The 27,800-nt window shown below is 40.6% G+C and overlaps 1 protein-coding gene across 1 annotated transcript in view; it reads left to right on the top strand.

Moving 5' to 3' along the window:
• The window catches only part of DGKK (diacylglycerol kinase, kappa), a 142,041-nt gene that overhangs the window by 17,242 nt on the left and 96,999 nt on the right, over positions 1-27,800 (top strand). The window contains exon 3 of the mRNA XM_004690045.2: positions 3,825-3,845. Within this exon, the coding sequence (XP_004690102.1) occupies positions 3,825-3,845 (21 nt within the window). The remainder of the gene's footprint in view (positions 1-3,824; positions 3,846-27,800) is intronic.

The raw sequence follows: 27,800 nt of genomic DNA, 5'->3' as shown, positions 1-27,800 counted from the left end.
TCCCAAGACAGCAAGCTAAATTATACTACTTAGGGTATACAAGATTTGCTATGAAAGTTGAGAGTGAGAAAACTTTCTTAAAGAAAACTCATTTTTCCAGATAAGTTTTGTCTTATAGCTATGAGCTGACCCAGATGTCCCTTAAAATGGCTGCAGACAGTGGAGTTCAGAGAGAGTAATCAGTGAGAATAAATTTTAAAATATTTGCAAGTATGAACTGAAGGCCTGGTGGGTCTCCAGCATCTTCTATTTAGTGTGGAAAAGCAAAGGGAGAGTGAAATCTGTAGTCACTTCGAAGACAAAACATGTGCACTGTAGACAAGTACATAACAATTCCATGAAAATAAAATTGAGTTACAGCCTGAGTGGTATAGAGAGTAGAGAGTAACGCAGTAGAATTATAAACGAGAAACAAATAAGGAATGGAGTAGTCTAGGAGGACTTCCTCATGGAGATGAGATCAATTAAATTTAGAACTGGAAGCGGTGTACAGCAAGAATGCTATTCAGCTCTCATCAAAGAGCTTTGAAAGAAAGGCAAAGGGATTTGAACTTTATACAGGAGACATCATTTAAGGTTCTTGAGTAGCAAAGAAACATAATGAAAGTAGTTTTTCTAAGATGTGCATTGTGACAGTGAGAAGGAAAGACTGGAGGTGAACAAGGTGGAGGGCAGGAAGATCATTTAAACTGTTGCAAAAAATCCAGATGGGAGATGATGGCGGAGGCTTATTTCAAGCAATGAGTTTTCTATACAAAATCATTTATTGAAACCTACTCTGTGCCAGACACTGTGCCAATAATTCTTACTTAGCTTAAGGCAAATATAGCCAAGTTTAGGAAATAAGACCAAGTATACAAATAACTGCAATCCCAACTAGAAAATAGAAGCCCAAAGAGGAACTCTTGAGTTTCAAAGAGAGTCTACTGGGACTCAGCAGAATGGGTTAGACTTGGATTTAGACATGAGTCAAAGGGTATTCCAGATTGTTTTTAATTTGGGGAAGGTGTCAAGTGGAGTGATAAGAATTCTAGGCAAGCAAAACAATGTGAGCAAAGGAACCAACCTGTGAAAATTGGTTTGTCTTCCTCCCTTCTTCCTTCCCTCCCTTTCTTTGTTTTGTTTGTTTGTTGTTTTTGTTGTTTTGACATCAGAGGATGTAAAACTTAGGGAACAGAAGAACTGGAAGTTATGAGTAGGACAGGTGAATGAGGGATGTGATAAGGAGAAAGGGAAATGATCAGGGAAAATGGCACAGGCTATTAACAATTTCTAATTTTCTTCCTACTGTTCAACCCACCATTTCTCAATCTCTAGATTTGCTTTTGGTGCAACCTGAGGTACTGGGATGCTTTCACTGAACTCCCCACTTCCCCACTTCTATATACTTTATTTCTCTGAGTGCAGCATGAGGCCCTGGCTGACTTTCAGAGATGCCCTGGTCTGAGGCTGGATCTGATCCCCCATGCACTTCACACAAGCCAATTTCTACACTGAGCAGCATCCGTTGATAGATGCAAGCTTTTGTGATTTTCAGTCTCAAGTTTGCTGCCTTTGGAAGCCTGTTGGACACAACTTTGGAAGGCCTTGTCATGCATATGAGGAACACTATTACCAATCAGCTTTCTCTGTATCCTCATAATACTGAATTTTCAAACTGACCCTTCAGAGACCCTTCCCAATCAGGCATGTTATAGCCAAAAAATGTAATGGTCTTTCCAAACTACCACTTAGTTTTTGTCCCATACGCTACCACCTTCTAAAATGCCTACACATTTCCCATGCCCTGAGGATGCCTTGTGTCTTTGGACTCTTGTCCTAATCCAGTGTGTGGTGTTGATTTCATTCTCATTGTACAGACAAGAAAACTAAGGCTAAAGGACTTTATTGCTGGGGATCAGAGTCAAGATTCAAGTTCAAGGCATCTGACTCCAAAACTAATCCCTAATTGGCATCAGGCTGGTTAATACAAGGTTTCAAAAGCAACCCTCCCAATCCCAAAAGTGATCTAGGTTCCTCCAAGGTGGGAAAATGGGAGATACCTGGCATCATTTCGGGTCTAATCACCGGCTTTAAAGGTAACCAAATCCGGCCCTCCCTGGTGGCGCAGCGGGTTAAAGCACAGCACTAAGAAGCTTAAGCCACTTCCTCATGAGTTCGATTCCCAACTGCCCTGGAGGAGATCCATGTGATGAGGCAGACCTCTCCTGACCCTGCTCACTGCTCCCCTCAGCAGTGTACTTCATTGATCTGCCTGTTCTGCTCCCCACTCTGTCTCTGGTGAATCCTCTCACCCTCCGCATCTCTGGCCTGTACCCCAGTTCTATATGCATAAATAAATAAATCTTAAAAAAAAAGGTAACCAAATCCATGAGCTTAAGGTGCAACACAGTTTCAAGGTGGTTGTAATGGTTTTTTTTTTAGGGGGAAAATGCTTAAAAATGATTTTACATGCTTATAATCATGATTTATCGTGTAAATAGTTTGGGACATTCAGAGATCAAAATTTTCAAACTCTAAAGAGATTAAAAAACACACCAACCTAGTGGTTTGGACCCAGAATTGATATTCTAGGTATACTGTGCCTTTTTGATTTGCAGTGAATGCTTTAACTGCTCAGTTCTTATTTATCCATTTGTAGATAAGCATATTCCCCACTATAGAGTATCAGGGAAGCATTTTGAAATTTTAGGCCCAAAGGTTTTCTAAAGCCTTAAACATTCTGTAAAGCAGTTTGCACAGCTTCAAAATGACTGTGACATCAATACAAGGTGAAATTAGTTCATTAAAAACAAATACAGTGTATGGAGACAGGGTTACAGCCCAGATTCCTGCCTGCATACTACTGTTTTTTAATAGGCACAACTCAGGTCATGTTCCAGTTTCATCGCCGTAACAACGTGGTGTTGACACAGAAAGCTGGATCGTCTTGCATACCACCTCCTGCAGGGTCCATGTCACTAAAACTGATATCCCTGGGTGGAGATTTTTTTTCTAAGATAGTGAAGACAGCTAATTATTTCATTTCCTCTCTTTGAAGGCTGGATTATATGGAAGAGAAAATGTTTTAGACTTTTCAGAATAGTGCTGCTCTGTCCTATTCCTTAATGCCCAGTCTGTGAAATGTAGTTACTGACATCTGCTTCTGCATGCGTGAGGCTAACCATGGAAAGTGCAGTGTTAATAGAGTGGACTTTGGAGTCAGACACATCTGGGTTGAAATCCTAGCGCTGTCATCTCCTAGCTTTGTCACCTTGGGCAAAAACCATCACTTGCCACTCATCTCCTCATTTATCTAGGAGACTAACTCCCCACCTTACAGGGTTGTTCTAAGGACTAATGGCATGTTAAGTGTTTAGTGCAGTACCTGGTACCTAATAGATTCTTTTTCAGATGATAGTTGGTACCATGTAAAAGATATTATTTTATTTCAAGTAAGTGCTATCCACGTTCACAGCCTCTATTCCCCTTGCTTTCAGAAGGGCTGAGTGTTCCTTGCAGAATAAGGAAAACTTGTGGTAACAGAATGGACATCATTGCTTCTTAATAATGTATCTTAATACTAGACCCATGTAACCCCTTGCTTCCTGCTGTTTTCTTCCTACTTAAAGGACACGTTAGGAGATACCTTTCAATTTAAGCATTTTTGAAGACTTTCTTGGTATGTGCCTTTCTCACTTCTTTTATAATTTCTCATCCCTTGCCATAATTTATCAGTGAGAAACATTTTAGCAGCATTAATTAATTACTGAATTTCCTGTCTTTAGTTAATAATGATTTCAGCCCTTCCTGATATTTAATCCATGGTGCCAAGTAACTTTCAGATTTCATGGAAGAGGCTCACAGCATGAGAGTATGTCTCTTGTCCTCTGGGAAATTCTTAGGCGCAGGAGTGTAAACATAGCATTTGAATTCTAGGGATAGCAATTTATATACTGCTGTGGTTAGATGGTTGTGTTTGCTAAGCACACACCCCCAGAAGACAGGGAAATAATTATAAGTAGTGGTACAGAGGCATCACTGCCCTTGTGGGAAGTGTGAAGCAAATCAGCTTATGTGTCATCCTGCCGCAGTATTAGGTTCTGTCCACACACAACAGCCAGCGGAAAAGTGCCACTTACAGCTCACCAATGGAACAAGGTGAGCACTAGCAAAAGGTCAGAGTAACAATATTTGAGTTCTCATCACACCTCCACTCCTCTGAGTTGGCACTGTGGGGATTATAAATGGAAGCTGGAAGCTCAGCAACCGGTATAAGATGAGATGAGGTCATCAGAAGTCAAGTGGATAAAGAGAAACTTCCCAGATACTCTGAAACACAGCATGACTTGGCCTTGGACTTCTAGAAAATGAGAGCGTCATATGCAGGCCATTTTACTCCAAAAATGTCAGAGGCAGAATCTCGTTTTATGTATTGAGGCAAATCTTAATCTCAGTTGTAGAGGTAGGATAACTACATGGCTTGAGTAATAGATAAGGATGGCTTCAAAGATAGCCTTTGTGTGTAGAGCATGGAAGAGATTGCCCCCACACTAATTATTTAGTGTATTCAGCACAGAAACTTAGATATGCTTTCTAGGCTAAAGTCAATCCTGGATACTTGGCCCAAGAGGAGTTTTATGGGAGAGGTTAATGTGGTGTCACTGGATAGGTCAGGCATGAGAGGTCACCTCATGGTAGTAATCGTTCTATCACTCGATATTCTATGCATCTTAGCAAGGGCAGGCATCACTTCAGTGGTGTAGACTGAAGCACTGGGATACTTGTAAGCTGGTTCTGATCTTCAGGTCAGAATGTTCCATTCCTGGCTTTTCCCTCTATGAAGCCAGGTACTGGGGTGTGTGTGCGTGACCCGCTGCATTCCATTCTTTGCTCAGAGGTAACATAGTATAGCCATCCTTTGGCATGGGGCTTTTAAACTCTGGGGTAGAGGAGAAAAAACAACCAACCAAGAAGTAGTCAGCCATCTTTCTCAGGGGTCTTTTAGCCCTATCACAGTTGAACTCTGTCTCAGCTATTTTCAAGGTTCCCACTGCAGCAGACACTTCTTTTGTGGAATGTCATTTGGTGGGGCGTTTGGGTATTTCATCACCTTTTGTTAGGCATTTCTCAGCTCCTGCTTGAGGAAGAGTGGAAGGAGTGACAGTGAAGAGGAAGCTCCCAGTGAGTAGTATCTCAGATGCTGCTCCTTCTCCTGGCTCCCACCTGCCTGTACTGTGCTGCCATTATCAGGGGCACAGAGATTTTGGGTTTGAGTGTTATCATGTGGTTTATTATGTTGCTTGCACTCTGCAGGGTGGCTTTCCTGCCCAGCAGCAGCAGTGTAGTGGTGATCTCAACAAAGAAGGAAGTTGAGTGTGGTTACCCTATGTGGACAGGCTATGGGCTGACAACAGTGACCTTCACTTTACTCTGCCCCTGCTTGAGGGTAAAGGGCTGGAAGTCTCACTATAGGTAAAGATATTGCTCAGTTCACTATAATAGGGTAGATACAGAGGCACCTCCCCCCCCAACTTCCCCACAGCCCCTCAGAGGCAGTGAAAACCATTGTTTCAAGGGAATCCTGCAGGGGGAGTTCCAGGTGGAAGCGCAGAATGGAGCCCTTAACTATTTCGGGATAGCTTGATTCCCTGTTGGGGCACCTTCCACAGTGACTCATGGCAGGCGCCTGATCTCCTGAGTCACCACTATTAAGGGATGTTGGTCATCCAGTGCTCATTATGAATCCTTGTTAGCTATGCAGAATTCACAGACCCTAGGAAGAATAGGAGAGTCTATTTTGAAGTTCACCACCTCCCACCTCACCCCCTCGGTGCATGATTGAGTCAATTTGTGACTTGCTGTATACTTACATATCTTCATATGGACGTGCCCCTGCTGGTGGATGTGAGCTTCTCTTCCTACCCATGGGAGCTAGTGTTTCTGTGTAGGAGTCTAACATTACATGTTTTAGTCAAGTCCTATGAGGGGCATTCTCAGGAGAATTAATAGAGCAGTTTGGTTAGAATGTATTTCCTACCTCCAGATGTCCCTCAGCAGACCAGGATGATTACAAGAAGGACCAATTCAAAGCAACACTGCTCTAGGTCAAATAGCCTGACTTCAGATCAGCCATTTGGGATCTTAGGGAAATTATTGAGGCTAGAGTCTTTAAGATGGAATTGCTGGGGATGTGATAGAAAAGAAAGGAGGTTAGAGTTGAGGTTTAAAAGTACAATTACAAAAAAAAAAAAAAAAAAAAAAAAGAACATAACCCTGCCTGATGCCTAAATTTTCTTCCAGTGTGTGGAAATACCACACAAACAACTTCTGCATTTCCACCCAGGTGACTGGAGATCTATTTATTTTTCATACATGTGTATATGTACTGACAGGAACAAATGCTAGAGAGGATGTGGAGAAAGTGGATCATTCATACATTGCTGATGGAAATGTAAGCTGGAATAGACACTCTGTAGAAGAGTTCGGTAGTTTCTTTTACAACTAAAATTAGACTTAACATGCAACTCAGCAATTGCACCCTTGGGCATATATTCCAAAGAAATGAAGACTGATTTTCACCCATGGCACCCAGGAACATGTCCATAGCAGTTTTATCTATATTACCCCAATACTGGAAACCACCCAAATGTTCTAAAGATAAACAAATCGTACGTGCCCACCATGAAAACTACTCATCAATAAAAGGATTTTGATGGGCCTCAAATAAATTATCCCGAGATAAAAAGCCAATCTCAAAGGGATACATAGTGAATGATTCCACTTATGTAACACGTTGTAAAATAACAAAGTATGGAGATGAATCAGAGATTTGTGGATTTATGATTAGGTGGGGAGCAGAGCAGAGGGAGTAGTTCCAGGGATGATACTTATGATGGTTCGGTTCACAATTGTGATGGTTCCGTTCACATAGTACTATTACAGTGTCACTATCCTGATTGTCATAATGTTTACCACTTGCCCAAAGCTGCACGTGATAAAATCGCCTAGAGCTACACACACATACAAACACACACACACAGGAGTGTATGTATAATTGGTGAACTCTGAATAAGATCCCTGAATTGCACCAATTTCAATCTCCTTTGTTTGATACTGTATTATAGTTACATGAGATGTTAACATTTGGGGGGAATGGGAGAATGGTTCACAGAAACTTCCTATACATTTCTTTGCATTTTCTTGTGAATCTATACTTATTTCAAATTTAGAAAGGTGCATACTCTGTCTAAATAATAAAAAATAAGATTTTTGGATGTTTTATATATTATTTTATATGCAAGGCATAATTAATTTTATAGATAATATATTTATTTGAGGTAATTGTTGTTTTACATCATCTATATGATTCGGAGGAATAGGCAAACACCGCCTCAAATGTAAATCATCACAGCCCACCTACCCCATATACCTTTTTTTAAAAAAGATTTATTTATTTATTTATGCAGACAGAACTAGGGTACAGACCAGAAGTGCAGGGCGGTAAGAGGATCCACCAGAGACAGTGTGGGGAGCAGAACAGGCCAACTGATGGAATACAATGCTGAGGGGCGCAGCAGGTGGGTCAGGAGAGGTCTGCTGTGCCATGTGGGTCACCTCTGGGGCAGGGATTGAACTCATGCTGAAGTGGCTTTAGTTTATTAGTGCTGTGCTTTAACCTGCTGCGCCAGGGAGGGCCCACATATCCCTTTTTAATATAGCACTGGGCCCCCTCCACATTTTGTTCCCACCCCATTTTCCCATTCTCCTCCTTTAGTAGCCTCAATTCTGCAGTCACCTCTGGACTGTGTTTTGGTTTAGTTCTGTCAGTCCTTTCATTTTTTTCCCCTCCTCATTACTCATATGAGCACAGTTGCCTCCAATCCCATTCATGGTGTTGAAAATGACAGAAGTTCATTGTTTTTATAACTGAATAGTATCCATCGTGTATATATACCATGTACTCTTAATTCAGTCATAAGTCGTTGGGCACTTAGGTTCTTTTCATAACTTGGCTATTGTAAACAGTGCTGCATTGTACATAACACTGCATATATCACTTCAAATTAGTGTTTATACATTCTTTGGATAAATGCCAAGGAGTGGAATTACTGGAGCATAACATCTATTTATAGCACTTCTAGGAACCTCTATGCTGTATTTCATAGGGGCTGGAGAAGTCTACATTCCCAACAACTGTGTACAAAGATTACTTTTCCTTCACACCTTTACCAACATTTATTGGTTCTGGGTTTTTTGATATGTGCCATTCTCACTGGAGTGAAATGTTACCTCGTTGTTATTTTGATTTACATTTCTGTCATGGTAAGTGATGTTGAACATTTTTTCCACTTGCCTGTAGGCCATTTGTATATCATCTTTGGAGATGTGTCTGTTTAGCACCTCTACACATTTTTTTTATTATCATTTTTATGGAGTTATATGAGTTTCTTTGTAAATCTTGGATATTAGTCCCTTGTTGGATGTATGACATGCAAACATTTTCTCCCATTTAGTAAGGTGTCTTTGTTTTACTGATAGTCTTATTTGCTGTGCAGAGCTTTTTAGTTTAAGGTAGTCTCATTTGTTCTTTTTTGATTTTATTTTCTTTGCATTGGAGTTGAGTCCCAAAGTCATCCCTGAAGCCTGTACTATGGAGTGTTCTGTCTATGTGTTTTTCCCTGTGTATTTAGTGGATTCTGGTCTTATACTCAATTCCTCAGTCCATTTTGAGTTTTATATATATATATATAGCAGAGAGAGTGGTATATTTCATTTTCCTACATGTGGCTGTCCAGTTTTCACAACAGTTTGTTGAAGAGACTTTCCGTTATCTACTGCATACTCTTGGCTTCTTTATTATAGATTAATTGTCCATATAAATGTGGCTTTATTTTTGAGTTCTCAGTTATATTCCACTAGTCTCTGTGTCTGTTTTTATTCCCATACCATACTATTTTGATTACTATGGCCTTGTAATATAGCTTGAAGGCTAGAAATGTAATATCTCCATTGCCCTCCTCTTTTGTCAAAACTGCATTGGCTCTCTGAGACCTTTTGTGGTTCCATATAAATTTCAGCAACATTTGTTTTTATTTCTTTGTGGAAGCTAATTGGAATTTTGATAAGGCTTGCACTTGGTGAAATTGACATTTTGACTGTGTTAATTATTCTAATTCATAAGCATGGACTACCTTTCCATTTCCTTATGTCTGCTCATTTCTTTTAGCAATAGCTTGGACTTTTCATCAAATAGGTCTTTGACCTTCTTGGGTTAAGTTTATTCCTAGGTATTTAATATTTTTTGAAGCTAATGTAAATGGGATTGTTTTCTTGATTTCTTTTTGAATTCATTACTTGATATAGGAATACAACAAACTTTTGTACATTGATTTTTTAGCTTGCCATACAGTAAATTTATTGATTTGAACAGTTTTTTACTAGCCTTCAATGTTTTCTACATATATAATGACGTCATCTAATCACAGTTTCACTACTTCTTTTCCAATTTGGATTTCTTTTATCTTGCCTAAATATTCTAACTAAGATCTCCAATACTGTGTTGAATAGCAATGGTGAGAGTGGAGAGTCCTGTTGTATACCTGATCTTAGAAGAAATACTTTTAGTTTCTCACCATTGAACATGATGGTAGGTGAGTTTATCATATATGAACTTTATTATGTTGAGGTATGTTCCTTCTAACCCTATTTTATTAAGAGTTTTTAATTATATGTGTTGTATCTTATCAAATGCCTCCACTGCATCTATTAATATGGTCATACAACTTTTTTCTTTTGTTAATATGGTGAATTACATTGATTGATTTGTAACTGTTGAACCATCTCAGCGATAAATCCCATTTGATGTATGATCCTATTAATGTAATGTTAAATTTAGTTTGCTAGGATTTTTTTGAGGACATTTGAATCCGCATTCATCAGGGGTGTTAGTCCATAGTTATCCTTCTTTGTGATAGCATTGTCTCTTGGTAACAGAGTAATGTTGACTTCATAGGTTATGTTGGGGAGCAATCCAACTTCCTCAGTCTGGGGGAAGAATTTCAGAAAGGTAATTATTTTTACCTTTTTAAGGGTTTGGTAGAATTCACCAGTCACTTTTGTTTTGGGGGGAGATTTTTTATTTCTCTTTCAATTTACTTGCTTATAAATGAACTGTTCGGACTTTTGATTTCTTCCTGATTCAGTCTTGGAAGGTTATATGCCTCTAATAATTTGCCATTTCTTCCAAATTTTCTAATTTGTTGGCATAACGATGTTTATCTGAATTTCTGAGGTGTCTGATGCAACTTCTCTCTAATTTTATTACTATTTTAAATATCTTCACCAGTAGCCCATGGAGTTAAACTATCTTACTTTTCCTGCAGGTGGTGCTATGGATTTATTGGATTTTATTTTGTTACCTTTGTTACCTTTTGTATGCATTGGGATCTATTCTGTAGTTACTGAGTCAGCAGGGTAGGAGAGTTCATAAGGGCCCACACAGTAGCATGGATGAGTGAAGATAGGGGTGGTTCTTATTTCAGGTATACCCTATAGCCTTCCTTTCTGGGATTTGGGATGAGAGACCCACAGTCCTTGTATTCTCAATACTCCTGGCAAAGTAAGCACTCTCCCAGGAGGTGGGAAGAGGAAGTGTAGATCAGAAAGCTTGACCTGCTACTATGTCTACCAGGTATCCAGCCCGTGGATAGCACCACAACTCTTTTACAAACCTTTCCCTTTCTTCAAGGATGTGTGATTTTTATCAAACTCCTCTCCTTCCTCCATAAGTTCCCCCTAGCTGGGCCAACAGAGCTGCTACTATTTCCCTCTACTTCAGAGCACAACACCCAAGTTTCTTTCTCCACTCACTTCTGTTCAAATTAGTATGAAACTCTTCTGTGTCCAGCCTGTTGAAGTCTGTGTTTCAGACAACCAATCGCATTGCAATCTACAGGCCTGTCTTTCAGACCTGTGTCCCTCAAGTATGCTATTCCAAAACCTGTAACCAGTAGGAACCTAGGCCCTGTCATTTGCTGCATAGCTGGTTGCCAGGCTCCCACAACTGGTGGCTGGAGGCCAGAAGGGGCGGGGTCCTCCCAGCTGGAGGCCAGGCTTCTGCATCTGGTAGCTGGTGGTTGGAAAGAACCCCATTCTAACTTACAAAGCTAGAGGCTGGCAGCTGGCAGGTGGACTCTAGCAGCTGGCAGCTGGGGGCTGGGAGAAATCTGGCTCTTGTCCACAAAGCTAGCAGCTGGGCTCCTGAAGTCGGTAACTAGAGGTAGGGATGAGGGGGAGGTAGCTCTCACAGTGTTGGCTGGAGCCCAGGAACTGCCCAGTTCTAGCTCACACAGCTGTCAGATGAACGTGGAACTTTTTGGCTGGTGGCAGGAGAGTGGAACAGCAAACTGCCATGGCTTGCAGCTGGAGGCTGGGAGTGCCCAACTTTTACTGACATGGCTGGTGGCTGGTGGCTGGTGGCTGGAGGCTGGGAGTGCCCAACTTTTACTGACATGGGTGGCGGTTGGAGGCTAGGAGTGCCCAACTTTTACTGACATGGCTGGCAGCTGGAGGCTGGCCTCCATGGTTAATAATGAATGCAGGGGGGTGGGAGTGGGGTTCCAGTTTTTGCTGTTGGTGGCTGGAGGCTGAGCTGCAGGACTGGTAATGGTTGCCAGTGTTGGTCAGGCTGTTGCAGTTGTGGGCTGGGCTCCCACAACTGGTAATTGATGCTAAGGACTGTCCAATTATTACTGGCAGTGCCTAGGGGCAGGTGACCCTCAATGGGTAACTGGAATCTGGATTCCCATGACTGGATGCTGGAACCAGTCTGGTTCTCACCCTTGCAGCTGCTGGCTAGTAGCCAGCCTCCCACCCTGGTGGCCAGCAGCTGGGAGCAGCAGGGCTGGTGGCCAGGTTCCCAGAATGGTGGTGGCTGAGGTGAGGGCTAGGGCCCTTTCCTATGCATATTGTTCCCCCACTGCACACTGTCGCATTCAGCCTTACCTTCCAGGGTCATTGGCCCTGTTCTGTTGCAGCATAGGCATGCAAGGCTGCGTCTTTACTCTGCTGCCATCTCACCCAAGTCTTATGAATTAAAACATTCCTATGCATTAAGAATATTTCCCTGTATCTTTTTTTTTTTTGCCTAAGCACAACACAATCTATATGAAAAGTTTAGCCTCTGATATAAAAGTACATGAATTCTCTGGCATAGGGATGTGATGGTGGAAATGGGAGGCACCTAAACAGTTCACTGCAGTTTTACAATTCAGCATTAAATTGTAATGAGAAAACTTAACAGAGTTGTTTGCTTCAGATTTTGTGATACTAAGTAGCAGCAGTTGTGACATGACTAATGAAAATACATTTATATTTGGTTTTTAGAATATATGTTATGCTTTCACTTAAATGGTTATAATAAACATCAATGGCTTCATATTCTATTCAAAAACCAGGTGATATTACATCTTAGACTCAAGCAAAGTACCAAGTTAAGGCAGGATCCCTGTCTTGGACTTGAAAAATGTGTATTTCACATGCTTCTTAGCTCCTAGTTACTCTAGGCTGTTTATTATGTGGAGAAGTAACATTGTGACATTTACTTTAAGGACATTAATTAAACACTTTTATTCAAGAAGGCTATTTTTGGGACTGGATCTTACATTAGATTTCAGAACTCAAGAGAATAAAGAACACAATCAATGGACTTTTTCAAGATTCTTATTGAATTGTATCACTAAGACCCAGAAAGCATTTGACCCAGCAAAGTAATATTATTCTATTTATATTAATTTACTAAAAGGTTTATACAACTTGGTTAATTTATCCACACACCTGAAGAAAAATGACAATAATAACAATAAATATGATCTGTAACACACTTTGATGTTCTTAGATATAGATGCTATTGAGGAAAGTATGACATTTTACAGCACTTTAAACTTGAAGAAGAACAAGCAGTCTCTAATTGTGCCTGTTGAGGCCCTGAGTTACAAAGGATGTAGCTTGGTTCCTTATTACCTTTGTGGGCTGTTGAAAGAATAAATCAGACAAAGTGTATAAAATATTTTAAACTTCATGGAAAATGTGTACTTGACACTTTTCCCACATAGTAAACAGTTTTACACACTGAATTATGCTTTTGTGGAATCCCTACACTGACAACTTTCCTTTAACTACCATTTCTCACTTTGATTGTCCTATCTACTCACTCCAGAGACCCACCTTCTTTCATTCAGACAACCATATATCACCCTAGTTTCAATCCACTAATCAACATGCCCTCTTGCCTCTGAACATGCTATTTGAAGGACATCTACATGTGGGACTTAATTCAGAAACTGAGGTAGACCACAGGCATCCCAAAGCAGTCCTTGAATAAGGACATGGTATATGTATGTACTTTATACATTTTGGGGTCAGAAAGACTGTTTTATTCCAGATGTAACTCAAAGTTTGTGAGGTTTGCATTTCGTGTTTTCCATTGTAAGTTGCTACTCCTGGTAAGAATAGTTTAGTGTGGATAAAGAAATCGTGATTAAGGCCCTTCCGGCCTTAGGATGCAGCACTACAAGCTAGCGCAGTTGTTTCAATGAGAGTTCGATCCCCAGCCCCAGAAGAGATCCACATGGCATGGCAGCCCTTTCCTGACCTGCCTGCTGCTCCCCTCAGCAGTGTACTTCGTCCATCTGCCTGTTCTGCTCCCCACCGTCTCTGTCTCTGGTGAATCCTCTCAGTGCCCCTGCACTTCTGGCTTGTATCCCAGTTCTGTATGCATAAATAAACAAATAAACAAATAAATCTTTAAAAAAGAGAAATTGTGATTATATATATGTATATATATATATGAGTTAGTTTGTTGTAATCATATATATGTATATAAACAAAATACTCTTCAGCTATTAACAAAAATGAAATCTTGTCTTTCGTTACAACATAAAAGGGCCTTGAGGTGACTATGCTAAGTTAAATAAGTCAGAAAGTGACAGCCAGTCATCAGTTTGTTTCTCTCACATGTGGACATAACTAAGGCAAATGAACAAACAAAACTAAACTCTATGGAAGTATTATGGTTACCAGAGAGGAAGGGAAGGTGAGTGGGAGGGAAAGGCAAAGGGTGTCTACCTGATAGTGGAGATGATGTTAGAACTTTGGTGGTGGTAGGTGAATTTATATACACATAGAGGTGAAGATGTGCCCCCCAAATTTTTATTGTCTTGTGAATCAATAAAATTTCATTCAATAATAAATAAAAAAATAGTTCAGCATGTCATGAGCCTGAAAAGAGTTTCACCAAGTCTCTAAATTATAAAGAGCTTTGAAGTGAAAAAAAAAATAAAAATAAAGCCCCATAAGCAGGGAATGTTAAGATGGAAGTTGTGTCCATTAGGGAGGCCACAGGTTTTCAGCTATAAGGGAAGAGATCTCATTTGCCCGCAGTAATCAGAAAGAGTTCACCAGCAAGGGAAATCTCTACCTACTCTATGCTGGCTTATCTGTATCGAAAGTGTGCTTGGTTTCCCACTGATCTCATGTCAGTAAAGCAGATCTTCAGCTGCTCTTGGTAGGCTTGAGAGCCAGGTAGAATGAGGAGAAGAGGAGAAAAAACTTTTAAGGCAGAGAAGAGCAGCCATTTGGAGGGTATAGCTTAAGTATGTACTTCATCCTAGATGACCATGGTCAAAGAGATGGACTTGTTGACAGTGAAGTTCATTCCAATTTTCTTAAGTATTTATGAGCAACACACTTTACAAAGCCAGAAGATTCATTTGCCAGTTTTCATTGTATAACTGTACATTTATACTTCCCTTGAGAATCAGCATCCATGTATGACAAAGAAGAATAAGAAAGGGTTGTAATTTTTGCTTAAGGATAAGTACATGACAGGAGCTATTACACATATAGTTGTAGATTTCTGAATTCTGTAAAGTCATAGCACTTATGACATATTTAGGATGATAAAACCTTGCTCTTAGTTATTTCTTACATGGAAAAAAATGTTGTGTGATACCTTTAACTAGATTTGAGTTTGCAAAGCTAGATCTCTTAAAGCTGTTGCTTTACTACTAGATAATTGGCTAGCAATCAGGATATACTAGCCGTAGAATAAAATGTCATCTAGTAAATGGTGGTACTTTAGTGATGGAAGATTATATCAGTTCTTGAAACCATGTTTCCCAGAGTTGTGTGTAATAAAATACAGTGGAAGAGGATGTTTTTAACTTAGCCATCCTTTTGGTCTTCAAAAAGTGCTTGTTTAATATAGAGTGGATTAGATTTGAAATGTCTGTGTGCTAAGTTTAAAGAGAAGCAGACAGTTGGGTTCAACTAACCCTATCCTAATAACCACTTGTTCTTACACTGGTTTCTCTTCCAGGCTTGAATAAAACACTTTTCTTAACTTACTTAAATATTCATTCCTATCATTAGAAGCCCTCCTGATGTTTTAGCCTCTGCTTTTGTGTGCAGAGTTCCTAAGTCCTAGCACTATGATTATCTTTATGGGGACAGCAGGCACAAATTCTTCTAGACTTGAATTTTGTTTTCCATTTATAGTCTCTATTTCCGTTTCCAGTGATTCCTCCTGCTACTCTTGGGAAGGAAAGGGAGTTTAATCCACAAAAATAATAAGTGTTCTGAATTCTGGAGGTAAAGGCCCAGTGGGCATAGGTATTGGTATGTAAACTATGCTCCCAAATCTGGGGGAAAACACTGATTTCAAATTGAGCTTCCCATACCCCATTACACCCACAAGTAGACTCACACTTGGTAAGCCGTGTGATCCAATTTAGAGGTCAAAAATTTTCCCACTATAGCTACAGAAGGAAAGAAGAAATATGCATTGAATATCTACTTGAACTAGGCAAGTTCGTACATTCTCTTTTTCTTTATTAAGAGTTGAATGTCATTATATGTTTTGCAGATAAAAATTCTGACCTTTGTAAGATGAATTACTTGCTCAGGGACCCATACATCTAAATGAGAGGCAGAGCTCCCAGTCCAGATTTACCTGACTCCAAAACTCACACTTTTAAATCTAGTGAATTGCCCTTTGCCTAAATATATGTACTTGGATATAAAAGAATCTTCATGTGTTTCCTACAACAGCAACTGACTTTTAGTTGCTAATTGGCAGGAAGTGGATCCCTGAACATTTGAAAACCCCCTTTCTCATTATCCTCCCCTTGTGTGTGTTTCCTCCATCCAGCTTCACTTTGTAAACATTCACCAGGTGAATGTTATGAGTAAGTTGTGCACTCTAGACTCGGCCTATCCCACATAATTCAACTATGATACATATATGTAAATTACCAAGAGTTTTATGCTGAGGCTTGCCTTTCTGACCTGCTCAGTTTTGAAATTATATCTATTTCTGGGCTCAGAGCTTATCCCCACAGCCTTTAATTTGGTGGGAGGCTACTTTATGACAACAGACCTAAGCAGTATTAATGGTTTTTGTGTTTTAAAAGATGTATTTATGCATACAAGAACTGCAGTGTAAGCCAGAGGTATGGGGGGTGAGAGGCTTCACCAGAGACAGAGTGGGGAGCAGAACAGGCAGATTGACGAAGTACACTGCTGAGGGGAGCAGCAGGAGAGACAGGAGAGGTCTGCTGCACCATGAGGGTCAGCTCCCTAGTCAGGGATCGAACTCATGCGCAGTAGCTGGAGATAGCTTGATAGCACTGAGACTTTAACCCCTGTGCCACCAGGGAGGCCCAATATTAATAGTTTTATCTTGGTCTTCCCTTGATGAAGCATTGTCTTCATCTTAACATTGTCATCTGCAGATTCTACAAGGAGATGGCAACTCTGACTCAACTAGTCCACATAAGTCGCTGCTGGAGCCCAAATTCCATGGAACTCAGGACCCAAACCAGCTCATGGCTGCATTAAGCTCACTGAACCTCTCCCAGATGCCACCCATAGGGCACCCAAGTACACATGTTTCTGTGAAAACTCACAAATTGCATCTTTTAGAGCTCCTGTGGTTTTGAAGCTCTCAACCCTCACTTTTCAGGAGAGAGAAGTAGTGTATACAACATAATGAATAGAAATGTGACTGCACTTTGGAGTCACACAGACTTGGGTTCAGAGTCATTCCTCTCTGTAACAGTGTGTGATCTTGGAGAAGCCAGTGATCATTCTGAGCTTCAGCACTTTATCTGGAATATGAGGCTGAGAACACTTAACCTTGCAGTCATGCTGTGACGGTACTAACATACACAGGGTGCCTAGCAAGATGTCTTCCCATAGCGAACATTTCAGAAAAGCAGTGTATATCAGACCTACATCTGTGAGTACACTGCTTTTTATCATGTGTTGAGGGATGTGAAGGCCGGGGAGAGCTACCTGTATGTGCATATTTCCATGCCTGTTGATTATGGTGTGTATGTATTGCTATTAGCGAGTCTGTTCCACATCCGACTCTCCCCTTCCTTCGCCGGCTCTTTCCCTTTCTTAAGCAGTGCTAGATTTTGAGACTCTGTTTCTCATTAAAAGAAAGTCCCCTCCCCTTTCCTGATGACAGTTTTGCTTAGTGTTTATTTTTTGTGTGATTTGGGGCTAGCTGTCCTCCACATCTAAACTGATTAAACTCTTCCATTTCCCCAGTACTGCCTTTCTCCCCCAGCCACTTCGAACACAGAGCTATACGCATTGATCCGGCACAATCTCGCAACTGAAATGGTAGCTCAGAGGTGGCTTTAGGACCAGTTGGTATCCTAAATGGCCCTGTTGGGAAAATAAGCACCGTTTTGTCACCTCCCAGTTCGTGTTTACCAGCACTCCCACTCACCCTGCACTGTAACAACATCATCCTATTCGTATGATGTTTTCCTTTAAAATTAACAAGAAAATTCACAAGTAGTCCATATTTATTTCATAAAATTTGAAAATGCATTTTAAAATGTAGCAGAAAATAAGCATTACCCATATTTCTAGTATCCATAAATAGCCACTTTTAACATTTTTATGTATATCCCTCCAGTTTTAATAAGCATATATATATACACACATATATATATATAATTTGTGTGCACTTATTTTTCCCCCAGTTTCATTGATTTACCAATCTGACTTATTTTCTACTCCTTTTCCTCTGCCCCCTCCCATGCCTGTCAACTAGCACTATAATAGCATTGATCGCTTCCTTCCCCTCTCTCATTTTCCTTCTCCTTCATGCATTTATACTTTTCTGGTGGCTGCTTCTGGATAGGCTCTCAAAAGCTGAACAGCAGAAAATCCAGATGGTAACAGTCATCCTTGCTCTAAGCCATGGTCAGTGGGTGTTAGAATTTGATTACTGTAGTTAGTAGCCATTTAGGAGCTGAGTGGTCTTAATCCCTTAAACATGGTCTGGCTGGGGGTGGGGGCAGTTTTACCAAGTGTTTTTCTGCAGGGACAAATTGAAAAGGATGCAGGTCTGATGGCGTTTCAAAGGGGAAATAAATGAAGGTACAAAATTATGTAAAGGGCAGCTGGCAGCAGGTCTTACGGTAAAGCATCGGAACAAGCTGTGGGAAGTGGCCGCTGGGAGAGGGAGGTAACAGTTCTGCAGCACTCAACCTTTCCTAGTAAGATTTGTAGAATATTTTTGTCCAGTCATTGCTGGCCATGTTACCTTTTCATTACAAGAAGCCATAGTGGTCAGAGAAGATTTCTCTTTGGGCCCAGCTTGGTATTACCTTCATTAACCATGAGGCTACCTGCTGATGGCCAATTTGATTTTGCCAGGCTTCTTTCCCAGTAGTCATAGTGCAGGGCAGTGGAAAAAGGTCAAGAAGACGAAATTAGACTTTGAAATACAGACTACTAATTAAAATGATGTCAGATAACACCGAAATGGAAGTTAGGAGGCCCGAGCTAGCAGTTAGGAGGCCCGAGCTAGCTTGCCACACCTGGCGCAAGGCACTCACCTCGCCTGTTGGAGTCAGTGTTCTCATCTGGAAAAAAGCCACTAGTAGCTACCTTGCTACCTCTGGGTTGTCTCCAGAGTCAAGGGAGAATCTTTAAGACCTTACCAGTGGTAAGTGCCTTGTCAACTAAAGAGGTAGTATACCTTAATTACTTCAACATTTAACATTAAAAACAAACCCAAATTGAATGGTTGTGATTGGCCACATCAGTCTCCCCCAGTCCAGCCTTCTTTTGTAAATTGGTTATAACTATAGTAAGTCTAGTAACTTAACTCTTATTTTTTACTTTCAGTGAATAAATAGCTGGTCTTCCATGTCCTGTGAAACTTCAAGCAACATTTAGCCCTGACACTTACTAATCTATAAGGAAATTAGTAAATCTCAAAACCTCAGTTTCTCCAGCTATAAAATAAGGATTGTTTATGGCACCCATCTTTTAGAGTTGGTGGGGTCAAATGAGATGACTTAAGGACCATAATTTAACCCACTGCTTCCTACTTACTAAAGACTCAGTACTGCTAGTAATTCATCTTATTATTAGTCCAGGGAGCTTGTACCTGGTGACCCTCTTATGCCAATTGACATGGCTTTTTAGCTTTGCAATCTTGACAGTAATCTCTCTGAAACCAAGACCCACAACATAGTCTCTTCCTTAACAGATTAGTTAAGCAATCACAGATCTCCCTCCCTTTTCTCTATAGATCACCCCTACCACCATGTGAGGCAAATTTGACTCAGCAAGAGGTAGTCCTCTGCTCAGAGGAAGCAAGACTATCCAAAACTTTTGGGGTGGAGCAGTCTCCCACAAGTCTGTCCCTTAATGCTAACCCCAGCCCATCCCACCTCCTAGGTCTCATAACCTGAACCCATTATCTTACTCTTACCTGCCACCAGCGTGGCAAAGAGGACAAAACACACATGTGTGTGCAAAGAGGGCAAAACACACATATACACACCACATGCTTCTCTTTCATTGCCACATTCCCATGCAAGTGAATTAATGAATTTCATCTTCCCTAGACCACTATCGTTGCAAGAAACAAGAGCCAACTGGTTCTAGCATCAATTCCTGTCTACCAACATCATGATTCTTGTCAACAGCATTTCATAAGTTTAAGAAAAATATAAGAACCATAACTCACATATGTGCTCGTTATTATCTAACCACTTCATCCTCACAGGACCTGTTAGTGAATATACACTTAAGTTCTATCCACTTCAGGTGGTTACCACATCTGGTCAGCTAGGCAGTAAGGTCACCATCTCCCCAGCTCCCCAAATACATGTGCGGAGATAATATAAGCTCACCATACCCACATTAGAAGAGGCATTTGAAACCATGAGTAGAAAGAGACAGATACTTTTAAAGGCTAAATCACAGAAAGCACCAATTAAATCTTCCTTACTTTTGTCTTTGAGTAAGTTGTATCCAGATGAGCTACATATTTGTTTATTTGCAAGGCTCTTCTTTGCCTTAGGCTGAAAACATTTTTAAAAACCTCTAAAGCCAGGCATCCGGAGGATTTGGAGCTCCTACCATGGTTCAGCCTGTTGTTGCAGGGATCAAAATATGCAAAAATTGAGACTGTGATTTCCACCCCCCCCAACCTGTGAAACAATTTACAGTACATGGTCTTCTTTAGCTAAACAGTGGGAAATCTGCAGATCCATGGCTTTTTCTGCCTGGTAATATAGTGGACCCAAGCAGAAGAAAAATAGACTGAAGTGGTCCTCAGGTTGTATCTGAGAACCAAGCCAGATCATGATGACCCTCATCATATAGGTACTTGGGACAGGCAATAGATTCAGACACAACCAGTCCTGCTAATAATAGTCACTTAACCTCTCTGAGGCTCAGCTTCTCCACCACCCCCAGAGGACGGACTACTTCTGTGAACATTAAATAAGATAATGCATATAAAGTAAGGGCAAATAGTAGGCATTTGTCAGCTAAAACCAATCCTCTTCCTTTGGATGAGGATAGTTGAAGAGAAACTTAGAGGAGAAACTGCTGTACTAGTTGCTTCTATGAGGCCATCACCATAGTGGAACAGTAGCCATTGGTTCCATAGTTGGTGGTTACAGTAAAGAAGGCATGTGGGGAGTCAAGCAGCATGACAGCAGAGGTGAAAATATTAGGTTCAACTTCTCCACATATATTATAACCAAATAACAGCTAAAACAAGACAATGACCCTTGACAGGTGAACAAAAGAATATCGCATATACTAAGAGTGATGGCATAGTGGAAGAGGGTAGGGAAAACTGTAATTAAACTCTTTTGAAGTGATCCAAGGCAGTGTCAGGAGCTGCTGCTGGTATGGAACCTTATGGAAACTTTCTGCTGTTGTTACCTCAAGGGCACATACCCACATGGGGAACTTTAAAAACTGGGAACTATACTTAAGAAAGATGCACAGAATTGGTATACATGGCAGAGTGTAATACTGGAGAAGCACAGAGTACCAACTTGAGCCTGTGGTCCCCAAACAAAAATAATTGAAGACCAATTGGGCAGGGAAAACAATCCTGTCAGATCATCTGTGCCTCAGTACAGAAGAGATTATTATTTGTAGTCTTTATTGTGCTACTGAAAATACCTACCTCACCCACACCCATGCCCAATATTGAAATAACCTAATTTTGTTTTTCACCAGAGTTTGAAGTGTCTGGACCTATGACAGGAACAAATGCCCTAGTGTAAGATTTCATACTTGGGAGACAAAGGGAAACGTTCCTGGCTTGTGACCCTGTCTCAATTATAATCCCTACCCAACACTACATCTTTGCTCAACCACAGCTTTGAAGACTGAGGCTGACACGAAACTGTTCATGACATCTTGATGGAGCATTTGGCCAGTCATTTTGGAAACTCACTACCCAACCTGGGTCCCTGCACTATTGTGGGAAGCTTGAACTCTTGGTGCTTACTGGAAACAACATTTTTGTGCCCTGCTGTTCCAGTCCCTGCCTATTACCCTTTACTGGCATCAGTGTACTGGTCATCTGAACAGTTGCAGAGGTATTGGCCCATGAAACAATAGACACCTAAAGTTCCTGGGTAGAAAACCCGAGGATTATACTGAACTACTTGCAGGTGAGGTATAAAACCACCTCATCAAAACAAGGAAAGGAAGCTGCCTATTACAATCCATAAAAACTAAAAATGAAGAAATAGCACAACATCGCATATTTACTGGAACAATAAACCAAAAACCTGAGAATTCAAAATCTAGCAGGTTCTGAAATATGCCTGATAAGGTTACATGCCTGATGAGGAGTTCCAGGTAAGAGTTATGACCATGTTTGCCAAGTTAAGAAAAACAATGAATGATTGAAAATAAGAACACTATATAAAAATGAGCCTGTTACATATAGAATTATTAAATCTAAAAAATACCATAACAAATAAAAAACATGATAGAGGGTCTCACAACTGCAGACAAATGCAAGTATGGGGCAAAACAGTAAACGTGAATGTGCACTGGCAGAGAGAACACAAGCAGAATAATAAGGAGGGAAAAAATCAAAACAATGACTTAAAGAGAAAAAGAACCATATTATGGGAGTCCCAGAAGAAGAATAGCCATAGAACATTTATTTAAATAATTGCTGAGAACCACCTCAATCCAGGAAATGAAACAGACATCCTGATCCAAGAGATCTGAAGAGTTCCAACCAAAATAATAACAGAAAAACACTCCAAGATGTATACTAAAACTGTTATAATCCAGTAACTGTTAAAATCCTCCCTGGTGGTGCAGCAGGTTAAAGCTCTGCACTAAGAATCTAAAGCCACTTCTGCATGAGTTCAATCCCTGCCCTGGAGGTGACCACATGGCGCAGCATGTGCCTGACCCACTTGCTGCTCCCCTCTGCAGTGTACTTCATCAGTTGGCCTGTTCTGCTCCCCACTCAGTCTCTGGTGAAGCCTCTCACTGCCCCTGCACCTCTGGCCTGTACCACAATTCTGTATGCTTAAGTAAATAAATCTTTTTTAAAAATCCAATACAAGGAAAGAACCCTAAAATCTTTGAGAGAAAGAAAAGTAACATATAAGGGAACACAGATCAGAGTGTTCATGGACTTATTAGAAGTCTTGCAGGCAAGAAGAAATGGCAAGAGATATTTAGAGCACTCAAAGAAATAGATTTTCAATTTAGAAAACTCTATCCTGCCAGACTGCCATTCCAGACAGAAGAAGGGTATGGATCTCCACTGAAAAACAAAAATTCAAAGATTACAACTTTGAGCCACACTTGAAAGAAGTACTAAAGGGGCTACTATAAAACGACAAAACAAATCTAGAGGCAACAGACAGAAAAATTCTACAATATGAAGCGACAGCAAAATTCTACAATATGAAGGAGGAGGAGAATAAAAATATGGCCTAATCAGAATGAGTTTGAGATCCAGCTAACATGATCCAGATATAATCCATCAAACACAAATCTCAGTATAAGCTTTAAAATCAACATAGGAATGGAATCTAAACAAAACATAAAGGGAAGGTGTCAAAAAAAACGATGTAAATATTTTTTTCAAATAACACAGTGGCACTTACATCTTGATAAACACTTTATTTTTCAAACAAATATGCAGATGTCATTTATTTGGTCCATAAACAGTATAGCTGTATTTGAGTTTTGCAAACATCAATTACAAATAACCTGAAACTGTAACAATGCACAAAAATTTGCTCCTTATAAAGACATACCAGGCCAGTACAGGGTGAAAACCTGAGTAAATTAAAATTTTTGATTAATATGCATATTGCCAATGTACTGTGTACTACATTTAAAATGTACAACATTCAAAACAAAGTTTCAGTGCATAGCACTTGACGCTTATTTGAATCCATTTCCATCTGTTATGACTATAAAAATTATTATATCTAAGCTAAAAATAATTCTTCCAGCCAAAAATAAAGGCATAATATTTATAACCAAGGATCACCTTTACTAGACCACAGTATTTTAAAACTATAAAAGTTACCCAAGGTATGGACATTAAAAAGGCAAAATGCATTGTGTAGTTTCATCTTAAAAGGTTATGCACACCTGTTCAGAGGGTCTTAAAATTATATTCGTGCTTTTTAAACAGGTTCTAATAGTTCTAGCAAAATGTTTGCTTTTGAAGGGATGCGAATTGTCTTCAGTCACTAGTGTTAATTTTTCCCTTTGGATCAAAGGACATTAACAAGTGATCTGGTTGCTCAGATGGCCTAACGCAGTAGGAAACTCCTGTTTCAAGGGAACCCTTTACACTATTGGTGGAAATCTCAGTGTAATGTGAGACTGCTTCCACCCTGTGGAAAACAGCATGGGGGTTTCCCCCAAAATTAAAAATGGATCAACCATACAACCCATCAATCCCACCCCTAGATATCTACCCAAAGAACACAAAAACACTAATTTTTAGGAAACCTACACTCCCACATTCCTGTGTCCCGTAGCCCTACAAAACAATAATGTAAAACAATATTATTTCAATAAAAAAATAAATAAATAATAATATTCTGAATTACCCCCCCCCAAAAAAAAAACAAAAGATAATTGGTGTCTTGATCTCTGTGATGTTGGCTAATTGGAAGACTAACATCCAAAGTTCCTCGGGATCTTTCTTGGGATCTTTCTGTTAGGGTTTTATGTAACCTCGGAAGTCTTTCTGGGCAGCAAGTGCTCGTGCAGCAATAAGGCGCTTTCGCTAACCTACTTACACCTGTCCTTTCCCTGGATTTCCTGCTTTCAAGGTTTCGGTTCTCCCAATCCAAAAGCAGTCCTCTTTCCCATTGCTGACACCTGAGTCTCCCCTGCATTTGAAGCAGTAAGGCAGCTTTGAGCAGGAAGCCTCCCCATTAATTAACTCTCTCAAGCATCCAAATTTCTGACCCCACCCTACTTCTTGATCCCAGCCTTGACACCAAGCCATCTTTCCGCTGGTCTCAGGTTCCTGTCCATGATACTCCACTGGGGACCCCAGAACTATGCTCATAGTTCCAGGAAGCACTGGCAATGAGAACAAACCTGATGACTGTGATGATAAAGGCACCTTCTCTTACACTGAGGTTGGTGAAGATTCCCCACAGCACTGAAATCCAGTCCTGGTTCTGTCACTGATTTGCTGTTTAACTTGGGTAGGCAGAGCCCCTCTTGAGGGCTCATTTTCATCTCTAACAGGAGATTAATCATTGCTAAGATGAAGTTTAGCTCTGAAAGTTAAAAAGCAGTTTTGTGGCAAGAGCATAGACTTTGAACTGCATAGGCCAGTGCTCAGATCTTTCCCTTCTGCCACAAGCTTTTGGTGGTCCCTCATAGTGGTGAAATGGCTTGTTCAAGGTTACACATTTCATTGTAGCAAAACCAGCATTCAAACCAGTATGTAGGTCTGGGAGGACTCAGTCAAGCTCTTCCACCTTCCTGTCTGCTGCTAGTCCCAGGGGCAATTAACCAAAAGCCAGTTTACTGCTCTCTGCACTTTGTCAGCCTAGGTCCAAATTGCTCACCCATCCCCCACCCAGCAATTAGTGGTCCTTACCCTTCCTAGGAAACTGCAGTAACAAAAAAGGAGAGGGAGAGAAAACTGAGAAATTTTTTAAAAAGACATGATTTTAGGCTTTATGTCCAGTGGGTTAGTCTCAGTTACCAGCCCTTGATATTTATCTTATCAGTGTGCTCACACCAGTGCAAAATGACATGTATGCACAGAGCGCAATTGCAGTATTGTTTGTAATAGAATAAGATTTTGAACTACTGTCTGTCAGTGGGAGACTGTTTAAATAAATCACATTACTTCCCAATACGGGAACACTATTCAATTGTAAAAAGAATTGCGGCAGCTCAGTGTGTACTAGTATGGAAAGAGCTCCATGATATATAGCAAATATAGATAGCAGAAAGCAAAACATTGTGTGCAGAACACAATGATTTCCATGAAGAGAGAAAGAATGTACCTTTGTGCATGTGTATAAAATATCATTTGACTATTATGCACGGAACTGGTTGAAGTTTTAGCCTATTCAGAAAAAAAATTAATGTAGCATCATTCTCAACTTTCTTTTATTTCACTATTAGAGAACAGAATTTTCTTCTATACCTTTTCCTTGGCACAGGAAGCAGTGGGAGGGTTTATAACAATAATCTTTGCAGACCTGGGCATTTCAGACTTGACTTCTCAGTGCTAAGGTTAACAACAGGCCTCAGTTTGCTAGGGATTCTGTCCATTTTAGCACTGAACATCCAGGGAAGGCTGGGGCAATCGGACACTCTATTTGGCATCCTTCTGCCACAGCCCCTAGCCAGTTGTGCTCCTAATGCCAAGGAGGAAAGCACTGTAGTGGAATGAGTGGGGCTGTGGCTCGAGCCACACTCTCAGAATGACAGGCATGCACTCTGCCAGGGCTCCTCTTGTAACAGACAAGAAAATGAGGCTCAGAGAGGTTAAGTGATTTGCCCAAGGTCACACAGCTAGTAAATGCTGGAGCCAGTCTGTCTGACTCCTGCGAGGTCAACAGGACCCTGGGGGATGTAAAGCTTTCAGTGAAGCAGCGAACCTGGCCTTTCTTAAAGCCTAAAGCACCCGGAGTTGCATTTTAACCAAATCAAACATTGTTGCTCTGAATCAACTTTGGCAGGCCTCTGTTAGAAGATGGCTTTCTTTCCATTACCCCCGCCCCCAAAGCAAAGAATAGATGTTCCAGCTTTGAAGACTGAAGGAGTCACAGACATCTGGCTTCTCCAGATGCACTCTTTGGGGTAATCCGGATCTCATTGAGGAGTGATAACCTGCTCATCCCCCAACTTAGTCCAGCCTCCCTCCTCAGAACGGCATGAGAAATTCAAAGAGAAGAACAACCAGCTAATAACAGGTAGTGGTGTATATTATGATGCTTGCCTACTTTTTGACTGGGTGGTGGTGGAATTCAATTTAGTTGTGTAATGGGGACTCCCTTTGCTAGAAAAGGGTAAAAGCATCCCCCAAAGCCTCATCCATTAATAACCTACTGAGATTTTCTGCGGAAAGCAGAAGCTTTGGGGATTTTTGGAAGAGTACGGGAAAAGGTCACGGCAGCAGCTGTGGGTGCCCCCCAATTAAGCAGCAGGCAGGTGTTAATTATATATAGGAAATTGAACTGCTTTACAGGCTCCATTGAGATGTTTTATAGAAGATATTTTATAAATTTGAAGCAAGGGAAATGCTTTCCCTCACTGATGGCAATTAATCTATACATGTTGAGTTGAAGAGCACCAGGGAGAGACATCACCTCTAGGAATAATGAAATTGGGGATTGTCTTATCAGAAAGGATCCAAAAAGAAACTGAAGCAGAACTTTTCAAAGCTTTCTCTGCAAAGACTGATATCTAGGCAAAGACAACTTGTGTGAATGTTGTTCTTGGGACCTGAATTATCTATGCCTTGCTAAGTTTTACAATCTTGGTTTTGAATGAAGCAAGCTGATCTCTGGGGTGACTGAACTCGGCACCACACTCACTCCCAGTACAAAAGAGCCACCCGTGAGAGATTAAGAGCAGAGACTGCAGTGTTATTTGGGTTTTGACGTCAGCTAGAATGGCAGCAAGGACTAGCAGGCCTCTTCTGGTTTAAGAAGCATCAGGTGAGTCATGTTGCATTGCAGTATATAAGAGGGTCTTATGACCCTAAATTCTTATCTGTATCATCACAAACAGTGCACAGGAATGTGACAGTTTGGATCAAGGGATTATAGGCTTGCCTCAATTAATGAAATATCTGTGTGCCTGTAAAGGTAGCCAACCACCCAATACAATTCTTTAGTGCCTTTCCAGTAACAGTAAAGATGTGTTGTTCTGACAGATATTTCAGCCCAAGATGCTGCAAAATCTCAAAAATTCAAAACTAACACCGATGATCTTATTTGAAAGGA

This window comes from Condylura cristata, unplaced genomic scaffold (assembly GCF_000260355.1).
Source record: "Condylura cristata isolate star-nosed mole 26May11 unplaced genomic scaffold, ConCri1.0 scaffold00027, whole genome shotgun sequence".
Taxonomy (NCBI): domain Eukaryota; kingdom Metazoa; phylum Chordata; class Mammalia; order Eulipotyphla; family Talpidae; genus Condylura; species Condylura cristata.
Note: the sequence above shows the minus strand (reverse complement) of the source record. Positions and strands in the feature narration are given on the sequence as shown.